The sequence below is a fragment of the Passer montanus genome, unplaced genomic scaffold (genome assembly GCF_014805655.1).
Source record: "Passer montanus isolate IOZ18808 unplaced genomic scaffold, ASM1480565v1 scaffold59, whole genome shotgun sequence".
NCBI lineage: Eukaryota > Metazoa > Chordata > Aves > Passeriformes > Passeridae > Passer > Passer montanus.
In genome coordinates this window covers 3,794,561-3,812,380 of record NW_024370926.1, presented here as the reverse complement: position 1 = coordinate 3,812,380, position 17,820 = coordinate 3,794,561, and the positions used below count along the sequence as shown (strand labels likewise).

The window sequence follows — 17,820 nt, the reverse complement described above, 5'->3', positions numbered from 1 at the left end:
AAGGGCTGGAGTGGCAGGACAAGGGGGAATGGCTTCCCACTGCCAGAGAGCAGCTTTAGATTGGGTATTACGAAAAAAATGTTCCCTGTGAGAGTGGGAACCTGGCACAGGGTGCCCAGAGAAGCTGTGGCTGCTCCTGCATTCCTGGAAGTGTCCAAGACCAGATTGGATAGGGCTTGGAGCAACCTGGGATAGTGGAAGGTGTCCCTGCCCATGGCAGGGGCAGAACTAAATTGTTTTTAAGATCCCTTCCAACCCAAACCATTCTGTGACGCTACAATTTGTTTTTACCAACCAATAGCACCAACTAAGAGGAAAGTGAAGAAATAATTAGAAATAATGAGCTGTATCCTGTAACTGCACCTGCTGACTTCACAGATCCATGGTGTGTGTTGAAGCATGGGGGAGGCTGTAACAAACAACCAGCTAAGCTACAGCACTAAACTAACCCATTTTGCCCCATTTTCTGGACCCAGTAGGAGTTGAACTGCTCAGGACCAAGAACTCAACATCACCAGGTTCCTACAAAGCACTCAAAAATACCCAGCTACTGCAAAGTGCTGATCTGGGGGATTTCCTGCTGAGTATCTTTCATTTGCATAACAAAGAGATTTTAATTTTTCAGCATTTACATTTGTACTTTTAATACAGCCCATCAGTTTGGGACTGATGTAATTTTAAGAGCAGCAGTTAAGAAAAATCTCTTAACATCCTTGATTGAAGCACATCCTTTCCAGAATAAATACAAATGGAAGGAAGGAGACAAACAAGCAACTATAAACTTTTACTGTTTAAAGGATAAAATTCTCCTCCATTCTGATTATGTTGAGATCTGCAGTGTTTATCCCAAGAGACATGCTGATCTGGTTTAGCTTCTAGATCCTATCCTAATGAGAAAATGAATCCTAACAATAAAAGTATGATTTATAACCACGAGACAGATTTGGAATTTCCATCTCTGAGATTAGAAGTGCCCCAGAAAATGAGAACTCATTGGTCTCCTAAAAGCTTTCATTAATGGGCTGAAACAGTAAAAACAAAGGAAAAACTATTAAAATAGAAAGCAGCTGGGAATCCATGAATGTAGAGTTTACATGGATTTGCAAAGAACCAGGTATAGAAAATTAAGTTTTCCAAGAAGAGCTGGTAACCTTCCAGCAAGGAATACAAATGCCTTCATGAATCAATTCATTTTATCCTGTGATTTTCTCTCTCATCCCTCTGGAGGTGCCTCTTTCTGTACACTGACTGTAAATCAGCAAAGACCTGCAGCTGATTCAGAGGCAGGCAGACACTTGGGTGACCTGGCCCTCTCCAGAAAGACAAAATATTGAGGCTGAAGCATGAACAGGCCAGAAACAGACTCTGCATCTTTTTTATCCTTGTTCCCTTGCCTTTGGACATGATGTGTCCTCCTCTTGGCTTTATCACCTGGCTCAAATTGTCCCTCTTGCTACTGACAAAATGTTTTTTGAAAAGTTTTCAAATAATTCTGCCTGCACTTTAACAACCACTCCACTTCTAAGGAGCCAAAATTCTGAATAGCCCCTTTACATTTCTGAACTACATCATCTACACCCAAATGTGCTGATGACACAAAAAAATGGAGTCATTTCAGCATTAAAGTAGATTCCTTCATTATGAATCACCAAAAATGGTCTTCAGTGGCACACAAATTGTGGAAGCAGAAGCCCACAGCAATGGAAAATAAATGTTATATGGCAAACAGCAAGTGATAGGACAAGAGGAAATGGCCTCCAGTTGGATATTAGGAAAAAAATTCCTCATCAAAAGGGCTGCAAGCATTGAGCCAGGCTGCCCAGGGAAGGGTGGAGTCACTCTGGATGTGGCACTTGGGGACATTGTTGAGTGCTGGGCTTGGCAACGCAGGATTTATGGCTGGACTTGATGACTGTAAAGGACTTTTCCACACAAATGATTCCAATGATTCCAGGATCATTCTTCAAAATGAACTTGCTGCTTACTCTAATTGAACCCCTGTTGTTCAGAACAGCAATTTCCTTGGATATTTACTATTCAGTTTATTGGAGAAACACATAAAAAATGCAAGCCAAGGGCTGCAGAATGTTGATGATACCTTAATTGCAATTGAATGTAAGCAGAAAATAGGAGGATAAAAATGAGGGGCAGAATTATTCTCTCCTAATTTTAGGCACCCACAGTGGAGAATGAATTTTATCTTCATTATTTTAAAGTGTGGAAATCTCTGCATTTACTCAGACAAGCCTCTAACTTTCTAATAATTTTCTAATAATTTTCTAATCCTTTTCTGATTAGACATAATGGGAAGAAATTGATTTTAAGGACATTTTTTCCTTTATGGATTTAATATGATTTTTTTAAAATAAATGGATTTTCCAAGCTTGTAAAAATTTTTCCCTTGTTAAAGGAAAACATTTACAGAAATCAGGATTTTTAAAATATTTTTAAAATATCTAGCAGGAATTGTCAAAAATGAAACACATTCCTAAATCTGCATGATTTGGAGTTTCCTAAAGGTAAAATTTGGTTTACTCTCACTTAGGCAATGACGAGCAACCAGAAGTATTAAGCTTTTAAGCAGATTTTTAAAAGGGTTTTTTTTTTGTTTTGTTTTTTTTTGGGTTTTTTTTGGTTTTTTTTTTTTACCTATGGGAAATTTTATACTATCATTGCCATCCTGTTGGAAATTCCTAACCAGAAAGGAACAGCAAACACTAAACACTCTGGCTGCAGTTGTATTTTGTCCTTGGGAATCCCTCAGTACATCAGGGGAGCTGAAGGAAATTTTTTTTTTAAATATCCTGTGGCAGCTGCTTCTCCATTCAGTCTTAAACTGCTGAGCTTGTGCAGAAATGGCAGCAGGAGAAGAAAACCCTAAAAAGTCCCAGATACCTTGATTTTAAGAGCAAAGTCCAGCTCTAGATCCTGCTCCACCTCATCTCCACCATCCCCATCTTCCCAACAGCCCAGCAGGGTCTGTAAGGTGAATAAAGACTGGTGGGGACACCTAAAAATGTGCAACAAGATGTAGAGGAGGACATGAGGGTCCAAAGAGGAAGATGGAGTGAGAGATGGATGTCTTACATCTCAGATTTGGGAAGGAGCAGGAAGGAAGAGGAAGGAGAGCACAGGAAAAGTCTGGAGAAGAGGGGAAGGACACACTCAGCAGAGCCCCAGCTGCTCAGTGAAATTCCCAAATGAGCACTGAATCTTTACTGTCTCAGGAACAGGGTATAGAAGGTGAAGGCAAACACTGACTCAGACAGCACTGACATGAAGAGAAATAAAAAAAGAGTTTTGGCATGAAGCACTTCTGCTCCTTATTCATGGGCAGTCTGAGAGATTCCAGGAAGAGAAGTGCTGTATAGACCAAAGGCTGTCATGGTAACAAGGTTAGCAGCACTTCTGTCACACCTTAAACCCTGTAACCGCGTGTGCTGAGGTGTTTGGGCAAATTCTCTTTGAGGTAAATCCCACAGCTGACCCCTCCTAGGCCTTGTGCCAGAATATTCTGCAATATTCAGTGAGGTCTGCCAGGACCAAAGTGACTCAAGAGCTTGCTTTAACTCACTTGGACTTTGCTTCAGTTTTCCTTGTCAGGTTTGACCATGTTTGAGACTTTCCAGCTACTGCTCAGATCACACAAAGGCTGGACATGATCACGTGAGACTTTTGCCTTGCCCACATCCTTATCCTCTCCCATGACAGCCTTGCCCACTTTGTCTCTTAATTGATTAATATAAACTCACCCACAGCATCCCCCATTAACGTTTCCATATCAAAAACCAGCTGTATCCATGGCACAGATAAAGAGGACAGATGTTTTTCTAATGCTGATCACCTTCCCCGTGCTCCATAAAACCTTTTAAATACCATCTTTTGTAGGGCATAAAGGTGTTTCTGCAGCACAAAGCACACCAACCACTGTCAGTGTTTTAACATTTATATCCTATTTTCTCCACATCAAAATGTGTTAAGTGGCACATTTCATACAGGAAGAGAGTGGTTGATGGAGCACGGGGCAGAGAGAGGAATTTCAAACCCAGCTCCAGCTAATGCTGGGATGTTGGACAAGTTATCTCCACTGCCCTTACTTGAGCTTTCAGCAGTCTCTGCACTACTCATTGTGAACACCTCAGCACTCCCTTCTCCAGAATCATTACTTCTGTTCCCTGGAACTTCACAACAGCCACCAAAAATTCAAATGGAATCCATTCTTTTAGCGTGGATTGTAACGATGAGCTTCACCTCTGAGGAAGCTCAAATGAAGATACCAACACTTGAGAGACTCAGCTAAAAGCAAGAGCGGTTGCACCAATCAATTAGAAAGCTCTCAGGTTGTGTGTGGGCTTGCCAGGCTACCACGGAATATTTAAAACTTCTGCAATGCAAAAATGTCAGCTGCTTGCTTTTAATTGCTCTGGGTTCAGGCCCAACCAAGTACTGCAGGCAGCCTGCACAGCGAGAATGCCTCAAGTTCTGATATTCCTCTGCTGACTGCCTTTGAATTCTTGGCAAATAATTTCATTTTTCATCTTTCACCATACATAGAACAGAGGTAAAAATATCTACCCTTCAGCTTCCATGGATTCTGCTTTTGCTATGAGTTTTTTAAGTTTTAATCTACACAAAGTTAACCAAAACAAGGAATTTCTGTTTATTGAAACACTGGAAGCAGGAAGTGACTGCAAAATTGTGGACTTCACATAACACACCACAGTCAGGCCTCCTGGAATGAGATAAAGAGTGACAAAGTGCTCTGAAATCTGCAATGCAGATCAAAAATCAAGTATTCTTTGCTTGTTCCATCTGTGGACTATGGGACTGCAGAAAAACAAGGTTACAGATACCACATAATGCTGCATAGGTTTTTCCTTTACTGTGTGTTTTCCCCAATCAAACAGACACGTTTATTTCATTGTCTTGTGGATGTTGATAGAATTCTGATGATTTTAACAGAGAAGTAGAAGACATAACAAATTTACTGTGCATGTTTCAAGTGCTGCCCATGAGCTCTCTGTCTCCCTGTAAAAAATGGTCATAAAAATCTTATCCTCCAGGTAGGGGAAATAATAGCCAAAAAATTTAATAACATGTGTGGCTACATTAATTTTCACTGTCATCATGTAAAAAATAATACCTTTTTAAAAAAGTAGATCTACTGGGTGAATTTATGTATTACTTATATCAAAGATTTGTAGCATAACAAGCTATTTTACAGCAACCTAAAAAACCCTGTATTTTTTCTGCTAGTAAGAATTTTATATTTGGATCTGAGAAGGTTTCATAAGAAATTAAATAAAAGAAGACCAGTAATCCATCAAAACAATGTGAGAGAACAGCAGCCACATCTGAGTGAACTGGGCACTCACCCAAGCAGAAGTGACAAGCACTTTAGGTGGCAACAGTGGCATTGAAATAGCATTTCCCTCCTCTGAAAATCAAGAACTTTTAAAACCTCAAGGAGTAAGAGGGGGAAAAAAATTCGTGAGCATCCTGCATAAATAAATGTGTAAATTGAGTTTATTTATCCATGAAGAAAATGGAGATCTGTGCAAAGTTTAAAATTAACTCAAACAAGAGAATAGATACATTTCTCTGGAGAGAAGACAGCAAAAAAAACCTGATTATACTCCTAAATCCTAGAACTGAGCTTACCCAGTGGTTACTGGAAGGACAGTTTCAGCATAATGATACTTTTGATTTCTAAAATAATAAGATATTGATACATACTTATATGTGTATATTTTTATACATATATAGGTAAAGGTATATTTAACAACCCACAATTTGCTCAGATAAGAAGCTGCTCATCTTAGTCAGAAAACTTGTGTTTAGCTGATACAAATTTCAAAGAGCTGATGCCCACTGAGGTATGGCTCCACACTGAGGATTCATTTAAAGATTTCACACCCACATCCACAGGGATGAACTCACCAGCACTCTCCTTGAACAGATTAACAGCAAAATTGCAAATACATCTCACTTCTGATATTAACTCTTCCCCCTTTATTTACACAGGAGGCAGTGAGTAATATTCTCCCACCTCCTGTGCAATTACCTCAGGGATACTTTCAAAGAAAGAGCAGGTTCTTAGGGGAATGATTAATTTCCTGTAACTCTGGATATTGCAAAGTAGGCATCTACAGCTGAGCAAGCCTTAGGCTGCCTTTAAACTCAATAAACAAAAAAAACCCAGGCTTGTTCAAAAATACCAGAGCAGCCCTTTTGGTTCTGCCTGAGGCTCTACCTACTATATCTTCCAGTCTCCAGCAGTGGATATTTAGGGAACAACTCGGAGACAGGAGATAAATGAACACTCTCCCAGCTCCCATGTTCATCCCAGAGGATTTCCTGATACAGGACCAGGTTTCTCTGGCATGGTAATAACTCCCTGTGTATTTCACAGTGACAGCAGGCAAGAGATCAGCTTCTAAATGCTTGGCCTGATGTACCAGGGATATCTGCACAAGGTGGAGAGTCCAGCGGGTGAGGAGGGAGCCTTGAAATCAGACTCCTGTTCCACATCAGTGGAGCTGAGACCACGCAGCATTTTATACCCTTAGCAATCTGTTTCTCATTTGTGTCACCTGTAGCTACTGGTATGTGCAACTTGAAATATCTGCATCCATAAACAATCCTTTTGTCTGACCATTTATGCACAGCAGTAGCACGACAAAGAGAATGAATCTGCTACAAAAAAAGATGCACAGGGCATGAAGTGTTGAACAGTTCAAGTCCAAGTGGCTTACATAAACCATGTTAACATTTTCCATTATCTCTTTCTTATACAGCCAGTGTCCACCCTCTGACAGTTTAACGAGTAAGATGAATGCCTGGAGGGGAAAAAAATAACCCTTCTAGTTCTTATTTGGTAATGGAATAAGAAAGCCGAGCAATGTAGAACTGGAGTTTTACAGGTTGCTTTGCACTTTGACAAGCTTTAGTGCTTAACTATTATTTTTGTGTACATGGGACGCTGGGCTGCCCAGGGAAGTGGCTCAGTCACTATTTAAAAGGTGTAGATGTGGCACTTGGGACAGGGTTTAGTGATGGACTGGGCACTGCTGGGTTAAGGGCTGCACTCAGTGATTTTAAAGGTCTTAGGCAATTCTGTTGTTCTATGGTTCTATGATTATATAATAAGATGTTCTTATCTCAGGGCAAATTAATTCCCTGCATAACAGAGTTTATTCATCAAAGTTCAACCAAGTGATGCAACTCAAGAGTTAAACAAGGAGCTGCCAGCCACAACTTTACCCAAGGTGATTTCTTCAAGCTGAACCTCTGATCCATTTTCTGTGTTCAAATTCTAGTCTCAGGTAAGCCAGAACAGCACCTGCAAGTATGAAGCATCCTTTCCCTTCCTCTTCCTCAAAGCAGCCACTGCTAGATCCTCAAACAGCTTTGGGCACATCCTGAGGACACCAAGAATAGAGGGTGGAAGGTCACCCTCTTTTTCTGCTGTCAGTAGTTGGTAGTGAAGGAAGGCAGCACTGGCAGGCACGATTTTATACACAGAGGCACAAGACACACAGAGTTTATCCTCACAGGGAAATAGATGGAGCTCGGCCTCACCCTGGTCTGGCTTCGTGGTGAATCTGGCTCTGAGTGTGGTCAGGACACCCCTCTAAAAGAAGCATGGAAACATTGGCTTTGTCCAAAGCAGGGAGACAAAGGTGAGACCACAACTGTGTGTCAGCAAGAGCACATCTAGAGGCTCATTGCTAACCTGGAGAGTCAACCCGGTCATGGGTTCATGGGTGTTGAACTAAGCTCTTTTCTGACCCAGAACATCACAATCACATCAGAAGCCAACTATTTCCTAATTACAATGCACTGTTTCTAGGCTTATTAGCTTTTGCCACATCATGCTGTAAATGTTTTAAAGCCAATCATCTAAAATTATCCCTCATGGGTCCTATTACAATGCACCTTCCATAGTTTTATTTCTCCAAAGTATCTAGTCTTATTTGTAAGGCCACCCATTGAAGCTTGTTTCTAGTTCAATTTCTCTTAATTTTTGTCCCATTCCATGGCATTTCTAAGTCAGCATTTCTGATCTCAAGGTTTGCATATAGATGCACACAGTGTGAGCCTTCTGTCAGGCTTTGAAAATTTTCTATAAATCCATTTCCCACATTTGGGCACTAAACTGAAATCAGAAACAACCACAAAAAAATTGCTTATTCCATACAATCTCTCCCATTTCCTAAGATAGGGATCCTGCATCTCTGCAGATGTTGGACATCCTCTGAACCACCCATCCTTCAGAATAGTGCCTTCTAGTACCACTCTGGTGGGTTTACTCTTAGATTTGCCATGGTGTTATTTTAACCCTTGAAGGGCTCATCATCCCCCAAACCCAGAGAGAAATGCTGATTTAAAGGACAGGGATTGTTTTCATTTAGGAGCAGACACTGAGATGATTCTGTGTGAACAGAAAAGGCACTCGATGTGTTCTGTGGAACTTGACAAAATGAGAGGTTCTGCAGTGTGTTTTATTATCTATCAGGTGTACACAAAATGCTATCTAATTTAGAAACCTCTTTCAGCAAACCGTGTTTATTGTAGCAAGTGTATAAATTCAAAGATTTGATATATTGATGGAGTGGGGCAGTCACTACTGAGAGACTGCTGAGAATGCACCAGACAGAAGTGACAGAGCCAGGACTGAGGTGTGCCAGGACTGAGGTGTGCCTCTCTTCTGAAATATGGAAAAAACCTCAGTGTCTGTTCCCAGGGTCTTTACATTTCTGTATAATGTAAAATCAGAGGGCAGATTACTTCCTTTGGCGCTTTACTGAGGTTCTGCAACAATTTCTCCATGGGGTCAAGACACTGGGACAACTTCTTACTGAAACACGTTCCATGCTGTGCATTTTACAGCCTTCTTTACACAACTTAGAGATTTGTTGAAGACTTGGAAGAGCTCATCAGCCTCTGGACACCTAGGATAAAAGTGGGAACCTTTAGATGTGTTTACCTATCTCATCCATAGAACACCTACCCAAAAAATAAAACTCCCAAACCCCTCATAAATATTTTGTTTCTACAGCAAACTTAGATGTGGTGCTTAGGGACATGGTTTGGTGGTGGACTGGGTAGGGTTCTATTACTGGTTGGACTGGATGATCCTAAGGGCCTTTTCCAACCTAAATCACAGAATAATTTGATTTGGAAGGGACTTCCAAGGATTATCAAGTCCAACTCTTAAGTGAATGGGCCATAGACGGATCAAACCCACAACCCTGGCACTATTACATTTTTCTATTACTCTAATAATCCTCTCTAGTGCACCACAAAACTTGCTGGACTGTCTACAGTTTCCTAATACACAAAGAATTTCCATATCCTCAGTTTGGAACTGCACCAGACTCAAAAAAAAAATGCAACTTTTTAAAATTATAAGGGTGGTAATACAAATTGTTCAACAACACCCAGCACTGTCAACTTTATTTTGGGCAGCACAAGCAAATTTGGGGCAGTGGGAAAGTATGTAATTTGGGGCAGTGGGAAAGTAAACCAACATCATCACCTCTTTTTAAACAGTGCTGTTGCAACATCTGAAAATAGGAAGCGCTGGGAAGGTTGCTGGTGCCCAGCTGGAGTGGTGATGGTGCAAACATTGATGTCTGAGGTTATCTTTCTGCCTGGGAGCAGTGACTGGGTGCTGTGGATGTGACTCTGTCCCCCAGGCAGCTGCAGGAGCAGCGTGGGGAGCTGCAGCCAGCAGGCTGACGCCAAGGGAGTGAAAGCATCTGTGAAAATAAATCGCCCATCTAAGGCTCATTCTAAATAGGACTGCTCATTGATGTGGCCTGCTGGGAAAATCAGGAGGGAAGCAGCGAGAATTGCTGCCATACCATTACTCTGGAGGGATATTTAGGGATGTAATGATGGCAAATCTTCTGTTTCCAGGAAACAGGATAGTGTGATGTGCAGAAATAAATAACCCCTGGAGCAGAGAGGGGCTCACCTTCGCAGTTCGGGATGGAAAGTAAATTATCAAATATGCCTGTGTGTCATAAAACTTTCATCCACTGAAAGGATCATTGATTCAAGAATTATTGAAATTGGTTATTTAAAACTAACAAGCCAGCCAAGAACAGCACTATTCATACATTCCCAGTTCTGTGAGGAGCCTCTAGAATAAAACACTGTCCCAGCAACTGGGAAAATGAAGGCAAACTCCAAGTAATGTCAGGTTGGCTGGAGACTTGGTGAGCATCTTTGATGAGTTGTGGATTTATCCCTGGATACATTCCTCCCACATCCACCAACACTTTCATTAAACCACAGATTCCCCAGAGATTTGAGGAAACACCACAGGAGTAGTGTAAGCCTGGATTTGTACAGGTGGAATCCTGCACCACTCAGAATCAGGATGTTTCCACAATTTCTGGGAGACAAAAGCCTTTCACTACAAAGTGACCAGAGGGAGGGCAAGGAACCAGCCCCCAGCTCAAAAGAATCCAGTCACCAGGAGGTACAAATAATTCTTCCTTTCAGTGCATCCCAGGACTTCTTGAAATGAAATACATGACATCTGATTTACAGCCTCTCCTTTACTGGATTGTCTGAATACACTTAAACACCATAAATGCAAACTGCAACCTTCAAACTGACTGAAATGAAAGAAAGAGAAGAAAAACAGAGAATATAATTTGTATACTGATAAGGCACAGTAGCATTGGCCATCCACATGCTGGTTTATTTTTTTTGGACAAAATTCCTGTTTTCAGATGAACTGTATTTTGACAAGGTCTTAAAGACTGTGTGGTCAAATGTGTCAATGGAACAAATAGGGGGATCAAAAGATTTCCATGCAGATCAAAATTAAATAGGATCAGATGCAAGCCAAGACTTGCAGTCTCCTGTGGAAACACGTTAGATGAGAAAGTCAAGGGATGTGAGGGGAATAATGAAAAAACATTCCACAATGCATGGAATATCAGTGTGAACTGAGGACCTCTGTCATCTAAGTTCCTATAAAAATTCAAGCTGTAACTCAATGCCTGTATCACACATATATATAAAATTATAGCCACCTGCTCATCCTGGAAATCACTAATTCTAGTCAAACCAGACCAGGAAATTACAACATCAGAAACATCTTAAGCTGAATCCTCTAAAAAAAAATTTCTGTTGTTTCAACCAATTCCTCTTATATATGAAAGCAAAGTAATAATTAAATACAACTTTTTTCTTCAGGTTCACAAACACAAAAAACTTCCCATTTGGTGTAGTGCATTTCCCCCATGACCCAGATCTCTTCTGGATTGTTCTATGATCGCAGGAATTCCTGCTAGGTCATGGCCTTTGTGAAATGAGTTTGATGGTGAAGTGTCCCTTGACCCCATACCAAGGTCTTCTGTGTGTCCAGGGTGGGAGCAGAGACCATGTTGAGTGGGGAGCAACAGTGAGAATATTCAGTCATTCCCTGACAGCCTTGGAACACTCCTTACCTTCCACTGTTACTGGAATTTTTAAAATTCCAGTAATTACTTACCCAGATTGTGGCCAGGATGGAAATTTAGATACCCACAGAAAGTGTAGTATGAATGTTGTCATCTTAGCTCTGTGATTGACTGCTGTAGTTGTAATAAATTCTACTGACAGCCTCTGTAAATGTTAAATTAGTCAGTGATTAGGAACTGCTAAAAATCTTGTAATCCTCTGTTGGTGTTTGGTTTCTTTTCTGCCTCTGTTAATGTTGGGATTGAAGCTCTCGAGACAATATTTTGTGTTTAGACTTAGATGTTTATTATTTCTTAGTATATTACAATTTTGCAAGGCATGAGTTTTGCAGTATTTCACTAATACGGTACAAAATGGCTAACTGATTTTCTTTACAAGGTCTTTTAAGGATAAACTCTCTAATTAAGAAATGACACTTAAATTATTTTTACTTTGATATTTCATGTTTAGACTTAGATGTTTATTATTCCTTATCTATATTACAGTCTTACAAGGCATGAGTTTTGCAATATTTGACTAATAAAGTACAAAATGGCTAACTATTTTTCTTTACAAGGTCTTTTAAGGATAAACTATCTAATTAAGAAGTTACACTTAAATTATTTTTACTTTTAACCTAATAACTAACCACTTGTGTCCTGCAATGAAGACTTTTCTGTCTAATCACAAAACACCACCCAAACCCATGAAGAAGAAGGTGAAGAAGGACCAACTACTGCCTTAAAACTTCTATCTTGCTTCACATATATTATTACTATTTTCTAAAACTTTAAGCTTTAAGTTTTCCACCCAGTGGTATCACACACTTCTATTCAAACTCCACACCCACAATCCCAGTTCTGTCATTCCACTTTGGAAGCCTTCTCCATGGCCTCAGGTCAAACGCAGTGTTCTCTTGGGGGTCAGAGTATGTCAGCACAGAAAGTCTAAAATTCTCAGCAGCCAGAGTTCCCACAATCCACCTACAAACCGTGAAAAAACCTCAGACTGCTGCTGGTTCAGAAGCCATGTAAAAATCCCATCTGTGGTAAATTGGTGTTTTCACAACATCCTATTAAGATCACCTTTTGCTGGGATACATTTGATGGTGGTGCTTTAGGTGATGCTAATTAATTACATGTGTAATCCTTTAGATATAAACCATTCAGCAGGTCTGGGACTAAGATTGGACTGAGCTGCACCTAAACTCTGTAGTGAATTTAACAAGCAAGAGAGATCTGCTCTGACCCTCATGACTCAGCAGAGCATTATCCTTGTGCATTTTTCATCTCTGTGTTAATCAGTCTATCTCAATTCTAACTTGATTTCCCTCTGTGTGATTCATCCATGTAAAAAGTGATAGAGTGGACCTTGACACTGAACTTTGCTAACTCACACTTTTAGAAATTCATGCTAAACATACTTCTGCTAATGGCTTTGATGGTGATTCTGTAGTGACCTAAACCACTCATTGTCAACATCATTATGCTTAAAAACTGAATCCGAGCCATCCTAAGGTGCCATCTAGGGATTTTTCAAGGAAAAAATGCCCAAAGGAGAAAATGAGTTATGTTGCTTTCTAACTCTGAAAAAGTATTTCTTGGTTTAAATTGTTTCAGAATGAATTTACAATGTCATTTTCTCAGCCATTCTGTGAAATTACCCATGCATTACATTCTCAAAAGCATTTTATGCCATCTGTTTGGGATACTTAGTGTGAACATATTTGGGGGTGAAATTAGTAATTATGAGAGGAGGAAATTAACATATTGGACTAATTAACAGCATCTTCTGGAAAAGAAACAGGGAAGATAACGAATTACAAAGCTTAATGTTTACTGCTCTCCCAGCTAAATAAAGATTGTTCAATATGGCTCTCCTTGGGTTTCTTTTCTTGATTTTTTTCTCCCCTTCTAAAATATGATATCTGCACTGTGTCAAAGAAGAGGAGCCAGAGAAAAGACTCAGACACTTCAGGCTCTGTGGTCTGGTTCTCTCCATCCACGCTGCTGAATGGAGCTCACCTGTGTTCCCACGTCTCATCCTTGTCATTACCAGGTTCAAAATGAGGGCTGCAACACAGCTCACCTAATTTTGGACATTGAAATATTAGAGCAGACTTAGTTACAGAAGCTCATTATGCTTGGACCCCAATAAAGAAAAAGCATCTTCTGCTCCATTTTATATTTTAATTTAGGATTAAATCATGCTTTGGTCTTTAACTGTACCAATAGAGCTCTACAGACCATGAAGAGGTGATGTTTATATTGCAGACCTCCATTTGAAATGAGAAGGCTCATAGCTGAATAGTCCAGACAGTTTGGAAGATCCAATTTTCATGGAGCACAAAAACAACAGGTCATGGGAACCACCATGTTCTTGTTGATGACCCACCATACCGAGAAAAGAACACTGGTCCATGCTAAGCAAAAAAGTGAATTTTTCTCCCCAGGGTGTCCCAAAGTTCCCCTTATGCTTGTACCTGAGGCTGACCATGGAGCAGATTTGGGGTTTACTATATTTAACTGTATTTGAGGTTTATTACCTGTATAAACCAACTCTCAAAGCACAGTACAGGTTCACAGGATTTTAAAGTATCATAGAAAGTTTGTTCTATAAAAGCTGCAGGTTAGACTGATTATAAAAATGAACTTCCATTAATTTCAGAGCATTGTGTTACCTCTGATCAGTGATACCTCATAAAGATACTGGAATAGAAGAGAGGCTTCTGTAGCTTCACTCTTCCCTTTTCCCATTAAAATTCTGTTCCAGTAGCCACACTCCACTGGAGAATATGCCGTGTGTTCATGCATCACATAAACAGCCCAGAAAATTATATTTTGTCAACAACTGAAAAATAAATTGTTTGCTGACTTCTAAGACAGCCTGGCGTGAAATTTGTGGGTTTTTTTCTAAAATAGAAGCTCTGCACAAGGAAAAACACTTCATGAATAAGTGGCAAGTTTTACGATAATATTTACAAACACATTGAAAAAGCAAAGAACACCTAAAAGAAAGGTCCAAATATAGAACCTCATTTATCTTCCCTTTGTTTCAAGCTAAGGAATGGAATAGATGGTCATTAAACTGATATAAACAAATCTGCTACAGGAGGCAGAGCTGGTCCCTGGAACACAATGGCACCAAGGGGCAGAGCTTGGGGCAGGTTCATAACTCAGGTCAACACACCCATTTATATGCAAATTGAGAGGCAGTTCAGGCACCACAACTTTCACACTTCAGTCTGATATCTAGATCAGCTTATTGTCCTTAAGGAATTAAGTCAGAATAAAACATAATTGATCCAACATATTTTACAGAAAGATTTTTAATTCCCTGAGCCTCGTTTCCTTTGCTGTTTCCCAGGGATGGAGAACTGGCTGAATGATAATATCTACATTATATTTTAAGCTCCTCCCTCCACAAATATTCACCAGGGGGAGAAAGAAAGTGAAGAGGAAGGGAAGAAATGCAGTTTTTCCCCCAGAAGCACCATTCATTGCAGCACACACCCCCAAGTCACGCTGGAGAGGAGTGGCTCTGAGCGTGCTTCTCCCACTTCTGAAACAAAGCTGGATCCAGTTTCAAATCTCTTACAGCATCATTTTTGTGCTGGTGTATTTTAGCCAAGAGACAAGTGCTTTGCCCTGCTTCTAAAAAGTGGTCTGGATAAATGGAGAAGACACTTCAACTATACTAATGTTCAACTATCACATCAGTCAGTAAGTACAGTTAATTCAAGACATTAAACTATGAGAAGGAGCTGTCAGTAGTTCCCCTGAAGGGAACTCCTCCAGGTGTAGAATTCTCCAGGTGAGTAAAATTCCAAGTTCTCCTTCCTTGTCACACCACTGCACCAAGGAAAAACCAAGGCTAGAGACAGTATGTTTACCTCAGCAGGAAAAGATGTTCCTGCAGCAAGGACACTTTGAAAATGGATCCTCCAGTAACAAGAAGCCACCAAGAACGGAGGAATAAATACCTGTGACATTGGTGCGGGCTGACAAAGCTTCACAGTACTTTTCCAGCAGCACAGACAAGGGCAGGTTCACAGAGGATTCACAGTGGAGAACTATCTGCAAAAACAGAAAGAAACCAAGCAGGTAAAGCAGCAGCCTAGAACAGATTTCTTCATTCTTGAGTACAACAAGCCCCAGCAGTCTCAGAGCAGTTCCCACTCATGATTTACTCAGGTACAAACACCCCCTGACATAGAAGGTTTGTGGTTGTACTTGCTTGGCTCCAGGGCATCACATGGAATTCACCTGACTAATGCAGGAAACTGCAAATTAACCACTTATTCTGGATTTCTCCTGGTGGGAGCTGCTCAATGCCTTCAACAAAGCTCAGGATCCACTCTGTCTCACCTGAAAGTAGATGCCTGAATTAAGCAGAGCTGAATCACATCCTATTAAAGATCATGTGTTGATTTTTTCAGTGAACTCTTAATTGCTATGTGGGTGCCAAAGATCCTTGCACATTCAAGAGATACAGCAACTGGCAAAGGGCAGTTCAGAGGGCTTGAAGAAGGTGTTTCCATGGAATACATAGGATAATTTGGCATCCCTGTAAAGTGTCCTGTGGCTCTTTTTAGCCAATGGAAGACACACAAGTTTCTGACCCTCAGCATTCAGGGCTGAGCCTTCTACTGAGGGCAAATAACAGTGAGAAAGAGCAGCAATGCCAACATGGGCACTTTGAGAAAGCTGCAGGTTCAGTACAAGGTAACAGTACACCCCCAAGTAAAATTTAGAAAAGAGAGTTGAAAATCGATGGGAATATTTTAATTTTCACACTCAAAATAAAGCGCCCAGTGCAGACAGAGGAGAGAAGCCCAAAAGTTGTACATCAAAATATAGAGCCAAGTTGGGATCCTGCTTGGAGCAAGAGAAGCTCTTGGAAAGTCCTTTAAGAAAGGCAGAATGAAACGTGGCAGGAAAATTCAGGAGTGACAAATGAATGACAGAGAATTCCATTTTCAATCTATGAAACAAAATCTTTCTGACTGAAAATCTTTCTGAGGGGGATATAAAGCCATGGTAACACACAAAATGCCTTTGCTTTTCTGTTTACACAGAATGACTCCAACACAATTCAGCAGCATTTACTCAGGGAAACAACCCTACTCCTTGAAGGCTGATATTATATTTCAGTGCTCTAAGGTGTGTTAAGTGATTGAGGAACCCATTTTATGTCACTGAATTCTCTGTCACTTAATAAAAAGGAGGGTAAATGCTCATGACAATAGAATCCATCAGCAATGTTATGTTGGTATCTAAAGAACAACTGTTCTTTGTACAGCACCTTTTTCTACCAATTTCTCACTTTGCTGTTATTTTATAAAATAGGAAGTATTGAAGTACAAACAGAAAGCCTTTCCCAGACTTCACTCTTTTCATACAAACTCCATTAAATGGCAGTTTTCTCCTCCAGGTGTGAGGATTTGTGAAGAATTTTGAATGAGTTAGAGACAGGTCTTCTAAGTTGTTTCAGATAACGTGATTTATTTTTCTTATCTTTTACACAGATAGGAAAGGTGAGCTCAGATCACATCTTTACCACATAACTCAAAAAGTCCCAAGACTTCTAGTTAAAAGACCTTTTAAAAATTTATTAATATAACACTACTAACAAAGACATACTTTTGACCCAATTCTTAAATATTTTGTTTTAGACAGTCATACTACAGTGTAAGCTTTTTTAATTCATCATGGTATAACACACATACTTACAGTACTGTACTCTAAAACTTTAGTCTTTCTTCTACTTAACAGATCTCTGCTTTAAACTACAAATCTATGTTTTCACTTCTAGCACCTAAGTTTGGAAGCCTTTTCTAAAGTCTAAATCTTGTGTTTAATCCTAAACTTTGGCTTACAGGCCCAAAGTTCTGAGAGCTCCCTGCATTTCAAATTCCAACATGAGGGAGGCTCAAAACTCCTGCCTTCCATAGCAAACCCTCCATGCATGGTCAGGTCGGGGAGATAAAGCCAGGTACAGATTCCACCTCCCGAGGCACAGAGCTCCCAAAACTCAGACTCTGTCTCATGTCAGACCCAGGCACGTGAGTTGACACAGCAGAGGCATTCCTTCCCCTCCATCCCTCACCCCTCTGCCATTCCCAGGCCCAAGCACTGCCTCACTTCAAAGAAGAAACTCAAGCCATCCCCCTGTACTGTAAATACGCCGCGTGTTCAGCTGTGCCCTCCCCAGGACGATGGGAAAGAACAGACAGAGGTCAAGCTCAGCACAGCTTGAGCAGGAATAGGAAAGGTTAAATGTCACATTTGCCTTAGGGTCAGCTCAGGTTAATTTGGCTGGGGGAAAAAGTGCCTTCCACATATTATGTTACTTTTG

The 17,820-nt window shown here is 40.4% G+C and overlaps 1 protein-coding gene across 1 annotated transcript in view; it reads right to left on the bottom strand.

Annotated features, from left to right (window-relative positions):
- Window positions 1–17,820, bottom strand: part of CRHR2 (corticotropin releasing hormone receptor 2) — a 142,561-nt gene that overhangs the window by 112,971 nt on the left and 11,770 nt on the right. The window contains exon 2 of the mRNA XM_039726560.1: window positions 15,446–15,539. Coding sequence (XP_039582494.1) covers window positions 15,446–15,539 — 94 coding nt within the window. The remainder of the gene's footprint in view (window positions 1–15,445; window positions 15,540–17,820) is intronic.